Source organism: Microtus ochrogaster, chromosome 7, assembly GCF_000317375.1.
Source record: "Microtus ochrogaster isolate Prairie Vole_2 chromosome 7, MicOch1.0, whole genome shotgun sequence".
NCBI classification, from domain to species: Eukaryota; Metazoa; Chordata; class Mammalia; order Rodentia; family Cricetidae; genus Microtus; species Microtus ochrogaster.
Genome location: NC_022014.1, coordinates 11,886,527 through 11,899,812, shown reverse-complemented (window position 1 = coordinate 11,899,812; position 13,286 = coordinate 11,886,527). Strand labels below are relative to the sequence as shown.

At 50.6% G+C, this 13,286-nt stretch overlaps 1 protein-coding gene across 7 annotated transcripts in view; it reads right to left on the bottom strand.

The window, feature by feature from the left end:
• The window catches only part of Clec16a (C-type lectin domain containing 16A), a 234,270-nt gene that overhangs the window by 5,507 nt on the left and 215,477 nt on the right, over positions 1-13,286 (bottom strand). For 6 of the 7 annotated variants that reach the window (XR_003377160.1, XM_005349306.3, XM_013347335.2 and 3 more), the window contains 2 exons: positions 10,162-10,311; positions 150-517 (listed from right to left, as the gene is read on the bottom strand). Coding sequence is in view for 6 of the 7 variants with exons in the window: in XM_005349306.3 (XP_005349363.1) it covers positions 162-517; positions 10,162-10,311 (506 nt within the window). In the remaining variant the exon portion in view is untranslated. Of the gene's footprint in view, positions 1-149; positions 518-3,498; positions 3,623-10,161; positions 10,312-13,286 lie in introns of those variants that run through there. The other variant, XM_013347336.2, reaches the window with a different exon arrangement.

Genomic DNA, 13,286 nt, shown 5'->3' with positions numbered 1-13,286 from the left:
CTGCCTGGTGTGGGAGAATCATGGCGACTCTCTGACTCAGCTTCTTTCTCCCAGCATCCTGTTCTGTTTTCTCCGCCTACTTAAGGGTTGGCCTATGAAATGGGCCTAGGCAGTTTCTTTATTAATAAGAAATCATTCCCACATCATCCCTGGGTGCCCACTCAGTGCTCTGTGGGGCTCGCAGGCTCTTGGTATACAGTGTCCTCATTTGGGGTCTCTGGGCCTGCTGTGGCCAGTGCAGGAAGCTGGGGGATGCCAGTGAGGGCTCGCAGGCTGTGAGGATCGACTGGGGGCACAAGGGTCAGCGACTCAATGCTCAGTGTGTCAGCAGAGTCCTCATAGAGCAAGGAGATGGTGGGCTGCTGGGCAGGGAGGAGGCTGGGGGACAGGTGCATGGTCTCCACCTCAGAGTTCCTGGCCAAGTTCTTGCTGGGCTTGGAGTTGATGTCCATTTCATTCACAATCACCGACTGGACTATAAGGTGAGGCTGAGGCTGTTCTGGAGTTGTGGGGGCATCTAAGGGAGGAAAGCAGAGAAACTTTCAGCTGTGGTGACACTGTAATCAGCTGGCACCCACCACTCCTGTCCTGCATTAAGGCAGAAAAACCTGCGGGGAGACTGTTGGTATTAGGGCATGGCCTGGTTCCACCTACTCATTTTAGGGACCCAGAAGCTGCTAAGTCCTAGGGGTAGTATGTCAGGAACCTGGGGGTCCGACTTGTGACAGCAGGGAAAAACTCAGGCCTGGTGTGACACCAACACGTAGATACTCAGCCTGGGCAGGCTTTGTGTGCAGGATGAGTCATGGCCAATTGCCTGCCGATAAATACATAAATGGGAAGCAAGCAGGCTGCTGCACACCTGCAATCCCAGGCGACTGTTAGGGGCTACACGTGGAGGTATTTGCTAAGGAGTCCAGTGCAATAGTTAAAATCTGGTGCTATGGTTTGTCTTTGCCTTCTGCACCCACCGAGGGGATGATGGGCTTGTCAAAGACATGACTGTCAGAAGCTTCCCACAAGTGCCATGAAGAGGAGCCGTCAACCTCTACCAGATGTGCTAAATAGCTGGGTTTTGTTGTTGTTTGTTTGAGTGCTTTATGAACCCTGATTTGACTGTAGATAGACTATGGCCACTAGCTTTTCAGTGATGAGTCAGCCAGGAATGTGTGGCATTCAAGGGAAGACTTGAATCCAAGACTGCAGAGGCTGGGCATTTGAAGACCCCGAGAGCAGTGCTGGGAGTGTCACGTGGGCTGCACGCTGATGTTTGTATGGATTTTAGGGTTAACAGTCTTCGGGCAGAAGATGGTGATTATTCAGCCCTGGAGTCATGTGAGGAGACTTGGAGGGCATATGGGGTGTTGTTTTGGTTTAATGTTACTCTGGTTGAATTCATTTTTGTTTTCTCATTTAAGCCAAAATAAAACAGAAAAGTGAACGGAACACAGAGCCAAACGATGGAAGAATGAAGAACCAAATGAAACCAGGCAATATGAAGAATGGGGTGGAGAGCAGGGAAAGGAAAGCACACAAGGACTCTCCCAGGGCACACTGGGATCTAGAAGGGCCTTTTTCCTAAGGGCTTTCTTTACTTTTTTTTTTTTTTTAGCATGCATGATGCTAGCCAAATGTTTTACCACTGAGTTACTACTACTCCACCCACCCTTTCTTTAAAAAGGAAAAAGGGAGGGAGCAAGTGAGAGGAAGTCTGGAGAAAGCTAGTCCCTGTGGCTCTGGGCCCATCTTTGCTTGAGGGGCTGTGGGTATCAGTGAGAACCGATGCAAAAAGAGACATAGGTATGAGCTGAGCCCAGAAGTGCTGTTCACACCATCAGTGCTGTTTTCTCTGGCTGTCCACTAACTTGTTCCATTGTGTACCAATTCCTCTGAGCTGGGCTGGCTTCACACAGGTCCCTGTTGTGACCTTGTGTGAACCTGCTGTCACCTTGATGAAGGTTTTCAGACGGGTCTGAGACTTCCTGGGAGACAGGGTCCATGGCTGGGCAGCTGGGAAACATGGGAAACACATGGAATTGTCCTGATGTTGGTGTTGGGACTGGGAAGCAGAAGTATCGCCTTCCTGGGCCCTTACCTCTTTCCTGGTTCTCTATGATTATGCTGATGAGAATAATCAGGCAGGCACAAGGACTATTAAAAAGAGCAAAACCATTAACAACGTCATAGAGGTGAATGGGTGCCTTTAGAAGAGCAACAACCCTCTCAAAAAGGGTGTTTCTGTCCCACTTTAAAAGCATTCTTCATCATTAGGGTGCCCTCTTGCACCCACCTTCAATTGCTGTTTACACTAGGAATTTCTTCCTGAAAATAGGCAGCAAGTTCATGTAACCAAAGGGGCAAAAAAGAGAAGGCAGGTTTCCCTGGGGAAGGCACTGCAAGACCACTCTTTGCCCCAAGGCTGAGCAGCAAAGGTGACCTGTTGGACTTTTGGAATCTCTTTTCTGTTGAGGCCTCTGGGCCTAAAGGCTACAGACTGGGCACTGGGAAGGAGGGTTTGGACATGGGTTGGGGAGGCAGAGTCACAGAAAGAGAAGGAGCTACAGCAAGCTTGTGTTCCCAGAAGGTTGAGGGCCTCCAGCCTCTGCCTGTGAGCGTACTGGAAATGTCTTGGCAGACCCCCACAGATGTGATCTATAGCTATAGAGCAGGGCTTCACTGGTCTTTGTAAAGTAAGGGATAGCTTCTAGAAATGATGTGGACATGTTGAATATAGGCTGGAAAGGCAGGCAGGTGCTGTGGGAAGGAAGGAAGGAAGGAAGGAAGGAAGGAAGGAAGGAAGGAAGGAAGGAAGGAAGGAAGGAGGGGAGGGAGGGCGGGCGGGCTCCATGTAGCAAGCTGATGCAAAGCGCAGAGGGTCAGCTGGCAAACTGAAAAGAAAGTGAAGGGTTCCTGTTGACACTGTCAGCACATGGACACCTCAACCAGCATGCTGTGTGTGTGTGTGTGTGTGTGTGTGTGGGTGTATGTGTGAATCTTAGAACAGCAGCAGCGGTGGCCCTGCACCTTTCCTGCTAATGTTAGGACTGGAGCAATGGAAAGGTGTCATCTACCAAGGTGGTAACATTGGGCCTGGAGAGCTGCATTTGTTGCTTGGGAAAGAACACTGTAAGTTGTTTTTCACACGCTCTCGATTCTAGTCAGGAGTGAGCTGAACTGCAGCTATCTGCATGGACACATGGGACATGGTCTCCAGCTCAGGGCTGACTCTGGGGAGCTACACTGAGCCTGATGTTGGGTAGGACTTTAGGAACAATACAACGCTCTGGGATACCAAGGAAAGACTGACCATGGGGAACTGGGCTGGGGGGTGTGGCCTTAGACAGAAGACAGAAAGGGAAAGAATTGACTTCAGGGAAGCTGAGATTGGGGTGGCAATGGCGCGCTCTCTAGGCCCAGCTTTCCCGCCCTGCTCATGCCAACCCTGTTGCATGTGGCAGGGATATCATGGGCCCATGGGGGCTCCTGAAGGAGACCTGCCTGATTTGATTGTGCGTGAGGTGCCGTGGCAGCTGCTGGTCGAAGCACTAAACCCAGTGGCCGCCGTGACTGTCGGCCTCCGACAGGCTGAACACACGCCGGCGTCCTTTCCTGCCACTCCTGACTAGAGGGAAAACACAGCGACAGATCATAGAAAGCCTGTAACAATGGAACGGCGAAGGTGAGGTGGAAAAAGGACACAGCAGTGACAGACACTGAGCATTAGCAAGAACAAAGGGAGAAGGGCTATGGCTGGAGTGGCACCCAGACTGGCAGCCCACCATGTAGACAGGACACATCCATGCTGTCCCCCAAGACGAGCCAAGGTCAGGAGACTTAAGAAAAAAAATTGCTCATTTATACATCTTTTCTTCCTTTTATTAGTCAGGGTCTCATATAGTCAGGGCTGGCCTCAGACTCTGCCATGCGGTCAAGGAGAATCTTGGAACTTCTGATCCTCCCGCCTCTGCCTCCTAAGTACATTACAGGCATGTACCATCAGGCCTAGTTTCTATGGCACTGGGGATGGAACTCAGACTCTGTGCATGCCAGGCTAGCATGTGGCTGATGAGCTATAGCGCCAACCCCTCACTCATTCAACTTAATATGGTTAGAGACAGAGAAGGTTCAAGCCTGTTGCAAAGATTTGAGTCACTGCTAACTTCTGGTCTTGTCAGAAAAATCAGGGGACAAAAGGACAAAACTGCCTGCTAGTTTTATCTGGGACCTGCAGAAAGATGGGAAATACAGGAGGAAATGCCCATAGGAAAGAGGGTCTGAGGAACAGAGCCAAACCAGAGCGAACTAAGCATTTCTGACCCCAGGGAAAGTCAAGTTTTAGGAAAATCCTGGATGCTGGAAGTATCCCGACACTAGTCTTAGACATATTTGGGGGAGGGGGACGACTTGGAAAGCCCCAGCTGGGGAACCAAGGACACAGAGCAGAGAGTGGCAGACTCGGCAGCCAGTGGCTAAACGGAAATGCACAAGCTGCAACAGCAGCACAAGGACTGGCTCAGGGTGTGGTGGGCCATATTCTCAGAGACAGACTGCAAGAGAGAGGTAAGGTAATGCCACAACGCACAGTGATATGAACAAACACCACAGGATGTCATGCTGAGGATGGCCGCATCTGTCCATTTCAGCTTGGGTATATTTTGCCACTATTAAAAAAAAAAAAGAAAAGAAAGAAAAAGGAAAAAAAGAGCACTGCAGAGAAAAGACAGCATTGCCTCCTTCCTGGAGACCTCCCTCGAAGGCCACTGGAGTGTGCGTCCAGAACTCCAGGGTAAAAATTAAGGAGAGATGCTCAGAAAAGGTGCAGAGAAGGGAGCCTGGGGTCAGAGGTCATGGGGTCTCTCAACACTGGCTCCCCAGAAGCTAGCCCTTTCTTTTTCCTGTCAGCCCTTAGGATGGCCAGTGGTGGCTGCTGTACAGAGGCTGACCTTTCCATTTACAAGGGCAGCCTGACCTTCACTCTAGCACCATTTCCAATAAACACATTGTCTTCTTCCTCAAAGAACTCACAAAGAAACTGTAAAACTTAGCTCATATGAATGCAGAAACAAAAGGGGCTGTTTAAGGAACGCAGGGTAGGTCATGGAAGCAGTATCTCACCAGAATCACATAAAGAAGACAAGCATACTGGCCAACGGTTGTCATCTCAGCACACTCAAGTCTGAGGAAGGAGAAGCCCTAGTCCGGCTAGTCTGATCTACATGGTAGGACCTGTCTCAGAAGCAGACTCCACAGTGTGACTTTGAGCGGCCATGCATCAACATGGCGCATAGGGGACTGGGCCCACATTTGGTTCTGACCCCTTCCCATGTTGCTGCTTTTGATTTCAGCTTCTCAAAAAGGTAAAAGTTCAAAGAAAGTGTTGACTCCATTGTCAATTTCTCACTAGGGGTCAAGCTGAGGGTTGCCATACTAGTTATGTTGGCTACGTGGTGTTCAGCTCTCCACTAAAGTGCTAGCCGCCCAAAGCACTTCCATTAAAGAGCAATGGAGCTGGGTACCATGGCGGAAGTTTGTGGTCTCCGCATGAAGCACCCAAGGACAGGATCACTTGGGCCCAGGAGGTTGAGGACAGTCTGGGCAACACAACAAGACTAATTTCAAAAAAAACCCCAAAACAAGATACAAGAATGAGCAAACAGACTGAGTGGTGAATGGGTACTGAAGCAGGCCACTCAAGTCCCCTCAAGTCCCCTTGGGTGCAGCTCTGATGGGTAAAAGTTGCCCAGGAACACAAAACTCCCTTGCACTATTTCTGGCAGGCTCCTCAGGCAGTCGGGGGTGCAGTGTGGGCGCTCTCTCTGTGGCAGCACTTGAGCCCGTGTTAAAAGATCACTTGAATGTGCACAATGTCGTTGGCATGGCAACACCAGTTGACTCCGCAGGGGACCCTTTCTCTTGGCTGAGGTCCCAGTTTGTGCTGGGTCTACAGGCTCTAAAACCACTTCTAGGCAGAGGTCTTGGTCATGAGACACAGAAACTGCTTCTCAAAGGCAGACTGCCTGCTTCTGCACTTGCGAGGGCAGGGTCTGTGAGGGCAGGGTCTGCGAGGGCAGGATCTGCAGGATCTGCAGGCATGTTTTAGGGAGATGGGCAGAGGACTTGTCTCCAACAAGATACAGGGACGGGGTTCAGTCGGACCTGTGTGAGGTCAGACACCTGCTCCTTAGGGCTCCTGACTTGTAGCATTTGTTCCTCAGGTCTCCTCTCTAGGAAGACAAGAGCCTTCTTTAGCTGGTCTGCGCCAGCTGGTGGAGCCCCTGTAACCATGGTCCCTCATTGTGGTTCTATTGCACACATGCTTCTGTGGTCGTCTGATAGGCTGGCCCATTCCTGTTCACCTCTGAGAACCCTGCTTTGCCACTTGGGAATTTAATGTCCGTGCATGGAAGGAACCTGTCTGCCTAGAGAAAGACAGCACAGTGAGGAAGATCCAGGGCAAGAAGCCAGTGAGAGGGCCCCTCTAGTAGATGGATGTCTTGGGCATGTCTCAAGGCCACCTAACCAGGATGGGCAGCCTGCACCACTGATGCCTGGGAGCACAGGCTGGAGCCTCTACAAAAATCTGAGAATTCCTATCCTGGCGATACACATGAGTCTTGTTCAAACCCAGGCAGGAAGTATGAGGCTGAACTAGCTAGACAAAGCAAATGTACAAATAACCGTCCTGGGCATCAGCCCATTTCACCCCTAGTGTGGAGATGAACCTGCATCAGAAGAAAATGTGGCTGTCTAGGGTCTACTGTGCTTTTGGAGACCCCAGCAAGCATTCCTCTGATTGGGACCCACAAGGCCCAGCCATCTGCTCCCAGTAGGACTGCGGCTTTGGAGCTGGACCCACAGGCAACTGTGAGACAGTTGTTACAGGCAGGATTCAAACTGACCCAGGAGATTTCTGAGATTCAGGCCATGTCCCATTCTCTGCTGGGTTGTTTCAGAAGGCAGAGCATGGCTTGGGAATTAAGGACAGAATTCACATTTGGATTCTCCCATCTGCTAATGGCAGTGTGATAGGTAAGTCACATGATCTGTCAGAGATGTTATGTTTTCAAATGGAAGGGGAGAGGGGAAGGCCTCAGGGAGGAGATGTCTATGTAGTGCACCCAGGTAAGGTGCCCAGCCATAGGTAGGTAGTGTATGCAGGGCATACACTGGGATGACCATGTATGGGCTGGGGAAGAACCTACACAGGTCAGGAGAAATGTCTGAAAAGTAGGAACGTCTTCACCATGTCTTTAATCCTTTAGGCCAGTGTAATTTGTGTCTGTTACTTGCGGGTTTGGTATAATGTTTTGACACGTGAATCTTATGTGTCAAGTCAAGGGACAAAGAGTGTCGTCACATCAGACAGCGTTTCTCTGCGATTGGGATATTCCAATCTGCTCTCCTGGCTGCTTTGAAACTGACAGAGGTATTGGGACCCAGAGCTGACCTACTGAATTATTCAAACACAGGTCCTAACCCTCCCACTTGGCTATATTTTTGTGACTTACCTCTTGTACATTGTTGAGCATTAAACACCATGAAACAGACATGGGAACTGGTCTCTCACTAGCTAGACAGCATCAATTGTATACTTTCCTGACCAGATACTTGACCTTGCAGTGTGGCATTGGCACCTCTAAGTCTCTAGAGTTGGCTATCGTGGCTCTGAGGAACCTGGCAGCTGCTCTCTATATTAAGGGGCTCCCTGACCTCTGGGAGGTTCAGTAAATGTAAGGTCAGCAAGGCCCTGTGTTAGCACCATGCCCTCAAAACTACTCCGAGGACAGACGGACTCACAGCAAGGCCACAGCTGCACAGGCTGAGCAGCAGGAACAGAGGTGAATGAGGTAGGCAGAGGCCTCTCCAGTTCATCCAACTACTAGCTGGACATCCAAGAACAGTGCCTTGAGCACTTGGCATGTTTCAGAATTGGCCAGTAGACTATATAGGGGCATCTTCTCTGACTCTCAAATACTGAGCTGCCACTTACAGCTAATGTCAAACTCAGACACTTGGTCGAGGGACCCCCCAACCCCTCCTCTGTCCTTGGCTTTTCCCAAGCACATCCTGACAGGACACGGGCATGGGGAGAGCAATTTTGTTAGGTTGGACCTTCAGGAACAAAGCACGTTCTTGGTTCTGGATGGAAGGGGTACCCTGATGTGAGGATTTGAGGTGGAGAGACTCATGGGTTCTGTGGGCTCTTCTCAGGGTCAACAGCTGCATCTCAGGGCATCTGATCACCACCTCCAGAATGAGGCATAGCTCTTGGCCAGGTCGGCTTTCTGAAAGAGGTGAGCTAATGTGGACTGGACAGAGTGAATGGGTAGCCAGTCGCAGGCTTTTACTGTCATGTCACATAAAAAATGGGGCTGGGACGCCTGCTGGGATACAGTGAAAGGGAGCAGACACCCCAGAGGTCCTGACTATCAGTTATTCACTGGAACTGCCAGGCCATCTGACAGCCTGGCTAATGGTCCCTGGATTTGTGAGATGCGAAGACATGTTGTTGGCACTGGGCAGGAACAGTGGAGACTGGGGGCTGACAGAGGAAGGCCGAAATGATGAGTGCACATTGGAGGGTTGACTTGGACAGTGCAGGCTTCTCTCTGGTTTTAGTTGAAGGCAAAGAAGTATATGGCTACCTGCTCACGTAGAGCCTGGCTGTGACTCCTTGAAAATGAAGAAACGTGCGCGTAGCGATGTGGAAAAGACCATCCACCCTAGGGATGCTGGCAAACAGGGTGTCTGGGTTTGTATAGAGATACAGCAATGTGCATGTCAGCAAGTGTATACATCCAGCACATGGACATACAGCCCTGCACGCCTGTCCTAGACACGGTGAGACCAAGGCAGGGGCCCCAGCAGCTGTTCTTTGCTCTGGAGGATTTCTGTCTGCATTTCCCTGCTGGGAGCCTGGGAGTAGCATGGCAACTGTGTGGATCTTTAGCTACTCTGTGTAGCTAACCTTTAGCTGAGTCTAGAAGTTACTTCCCCCTAGCCCAGGGCAGGGAGAAGAATAGACAGGGAGTTGGAAGAGGTTCCAGTGAGATGGACCTGAGGGTGACCTTCCTGCCTGGGCCTTGTGACATCAACAGAGATGGGGAAAAGTACCTTTGGGGTAGCACAGGTAGGCTAGGATCCCCTGAGCTTCAGGCATATGTACAAGGGTGACTTAAACCTCTGCTGGGAAGATGAAAGCCCTGGGAAACAGAAGTGGGCTCCCACTGGCAGATGCTGGGAAGTACAATACCCAGGAAGACACTGGTCCCAAGGGGATGGGCACGGCATTGTGGCCTTTACCTGGTATGGCTCTTCCCATGATTCCTCACACCATAACTAAAAAGGAGGAGGGCCAGGTGCCCTGTGAGGTATGCCGGGCAGGGCTCTGGTCAGACTTTGGAGGCATAGAGAAAGGCATGGAGGGTACAGGCTAGAGACATGGGTCCCCTGCAGATCATGGGGTAGTGCTGCTGGCTGGAGACACTGGTCTTGTACCTATTTTAGCCTTGCCCTTTTGGCTGCATTTGGGCCCATGCTAATCAAGAACCAAGCCTGATATCTGTCTCCTGGGACCTAATGCAGAACAGACAGACACATGTGTGCAAGCTGCTAATAAAAATAACAGCCCAGGATAAGGCAGGAGGAGGTGGGGCCCAGGCGTTATGGTCCGGCTCCACTTTATGGACTCTTCATTATGGCCTTTGGATCAGTGTACATTAAAGGACAGCACGGTGTGATCCTGCTCTCCCCTGATGCACCGCCTTAGAGTGGCAGGGCATGCCTCTGGTGTGACACCGAGAGAGGAAATGTGTATGTTGGGCACACTCAGCAGGGACATGATTCTTCCTTCTCCCAGGGTTCACAGTCACCCTGAGAGACCCCTGCTGGTGAGACACATAGAAGTGATGACATGCCACTTGGGTTAGGTCGAACTGCACCGTCTCCTAAAACTCTGTGGTATGAAAGCCCCACAGAGCAGACCAGCCAACAGGCAGCTGGTGGGTGGTGCCATCCTGCTCAACCAAAAGAGAACACCCTTGAGGGCAGTGTTTTCCAGACACCATGAAGAGGAGCTGTGAATCAGAGGTCATAGTAGAGGTGAGGGGTCACAGGGTCCCCAAAGGCCTCCCAGAGCCTCCCATGTCCCATGGCCAATACCTGCTGGGCTCTGGGTTGCCGAGGGTGTGGAGGAAGAGTCACAGTGGCTGGTGCTCCCACTGCCGCCGGGGCTCCCACTGGCAGATGGTGGTGATGGTGAAGACAGGGATGGTGAGCTATGCTGGTTTATGCACTGGGCCACAGCAAAGCCTGCAAGATGACAGTATGCGACATGATTAATTAGAAGAGTGCTGGCGGGCTTCGCAAAGGGGGGCCGCCTCCATGATGAGCTGGAGACACTATGAGGCAGCTTTTGCCTCTCCTCCATTTTAAGACAACTGGACTGGACTTGTCCCCTGTGAATCTTGACATATTTTCCAGAATGAGCTGATCTCCCAGGGTAGGGGCTAATCTGGACAAGTGTGAAGCTGCTTTCAGAACAGCTGCCACTGACCAGGACAAGGCAGGGCTGTGGTGTCTATTGTAACCATAGCAATGGCTGGCTATGCTTTAGGGCTTCAGGGCTCCTGTTAAAGGTATCACAGAGAGACCAGCATCCTCCTGGCTGAATTTTGGGCGTTATTCTGCCAAAGCAAGCTGGGAAGTCACTAAGGAGAGTGCAGAGACCTGACTGTCGTCCCCTACCAGAACCCACTCTGCCCTGGCAGCCCTGTTAGGGCAGGGTTCAGGAGTAACAAGCTGGAGAAGAGTCACCAATAGCCCACCCGAGAGCTACTCATAGGTGTGGAGGCTCCGTGACTTGTGGCCACACAACATGGGGAGGGGCCTAGCTCCCAGTTTTAGAGATACTTAGCTTTGGATGGTGAAACCCACTTCTCAGGAGCAGGTGAGTGGCTACTGTAGCCTCTCAGTCTGTTTCTGGTTGTTCACACTCATGGCCTCAACCACGGGAGAAGGCGAGATGTGAGGCTTCCCAGCAGGTCCCAGCACAGGCAGTGTGTAAGGCGAATGCCCATTAAACGTGTTCTTTAGTAACTTGTAGAGAGCCCACATGACAGCTCAGAGCATGACCTGTTTAGTCTTGATGGCCAGTCCAGGAACTGCACCCCTGCCTCACTCTCTGCACAGACTAGGGCTTCTGAGCCCTTACATCATGCCTCCCAAAGAGCTGCAACATTTGATTTTATTCTCTAAGTAAGAAAACTCCCAAGGAACAAATACCTCAACAAGCCACGAGCCCATGCAGACAAGTGGTCTCGCTCTGCTGCAGCCCCTGGAGCTGGTGTCCTGCAGCCCGTATTCATCTGCTCCCCGAGTCAGAAGCTACAGTAAGGTAAGACAGGAAGGGTACCCTCGAGCTCATGACACTTCCTCCAGGACCAGTCTTACTTCCACAGAACATAGGTGCTGGCCACTGCCTTTTGATAAGTGATGGCAAATCTAACTAGATTCAGAATTGCCACAGAAATACCTTTGGGGTGTCTGTGAGAGTGTCCGCGGAGGGGTTTAACTGAGGACGAAGACCCACTCTGATCTCATGGGCTGGGGGAGACAGCAAGAGGAGTCCAAGCATTCATCTCTCAGCTTCCTAACTGTGGATGCAGTGCGATCAGCCACCACCATTCACCAGGCCTTCCCCACCATAATGGGCTATATCCCCTAAACCAGGAGCCCAAATCCACCTTCCTGAAGCTGCTTGTCATAGCAACAAGAGAAGTAACTAACTCTTCAAGTAAAGTCTTAGGGGGACAAACTTTTAGAACTTGGTATATGTGCAGCCTGGCTATACAGAGTAAAGTCATTGTCATGGAGACCACGTATACTAAAAAGCATAAAACACTTTTATGGGAGCACTGTGTTCAGCCATGCAGTACAAAGGGTAGAACAGGTTCTGGCCCCTGGGGAAACTTACTGGCCCAGTGGGGGTGGGGTGGGGGTTCAGGCAAGGTACTGCACCTCCTCATTTTCATCTCTTCATCTATAGACAGGACCCTTGCTCTACACACCCCTTCCCTGAACACTCACTGGGACCTTGCACTTGGCCAAGAAGCAGCTTTCTGTACTAATGTTCATGAAGAACTAGTGTTTTCAAATGACCAAGCTCACCGATACCCTGGTCAGGCTCTAAAAGTAGGCGACATGCACCACAGCAAAGGCAGGGGGTGGGGCCTGGTGGGCAGCAGATCTCTGAATGTGACGGGCAGTCTCAAGCAGGAGTTCGTTTTTGGGAGGCAGTGCTTCCTGTCCTCATCTGTTGTCTACTTCAGATGGCTGTTACAGAGAGAACAGTAGTGCCACTGGGCTCCAGACCCCATGAAGCCTCACTGGGAGTCTGACAGATGGTGGCAGGAGGGGTCAGCAGAGGAAACATGGCGAATATCTGGCAAATCCCAACACTGCTCAGTATAATTCCACAGGGACGATCAGCCATAGCTTTGCACAGTGAACTTTATAGCTACTTACTTCTTAATCACCTACAGTGGTAAACCCCTGCGCTTACAAGCTGTTTACTCGCCTTGAAAATGAATTACCCTGTAACAAATCAAAGTGTCAGGTGGCTTTTCCCAAGCTGCCGATTTATCACACATACAAACAAGCTGAGTATTGGAAAAGGGTTGGGACTGAGTCTGTGTGTTCTGAATGAGTAAGTGACAAAGCTGGGACTCTGAGGGTCTTCTGTCACTGTGACTTACTGGAGTGAGGTTCACGAAGGGATAAGCAGGAGATTAATGTCCTCTCCTGGGCAGGGCAGAGCTCAGTGGTGGAGCACTTGCCCAGCATGCAGGGAACCCTGGGTCTTTTGACAAGAAGAAAAAAGAAAGTTCTTTCATCTGGGGCCAGCATCAAATCTTAGACTGGCAATAAAATTTACATGTAATTAGAGTTGGATAGAAAAAAAGACATCCCCAGTCTGTGGTCTTGCCATTTAAAAATATTTTTTCTATTTATTTATTTATTTATTTATTTATTTATTTATTTATTTATTTATTTATTTATTGTGTGTGTGTGTGTGTGTGTGTGTGTGTGTTTATGTGTGGGCATGCGTGTGCCACAGCATGCTTGTGGAGGAGAAGATGGCTCCTTCCTTCTGTCATATAGGACTTGGGACTGACCTCATGTCATTAGGCTTCTGGTCCTGACCCCATCTGTCAGAGTTCGCAGGATCTACTGAGTAGAAGTGCTGGCTTACATTTCCCTCTCCTGCTGCTGCTCAAGTCTCCCCT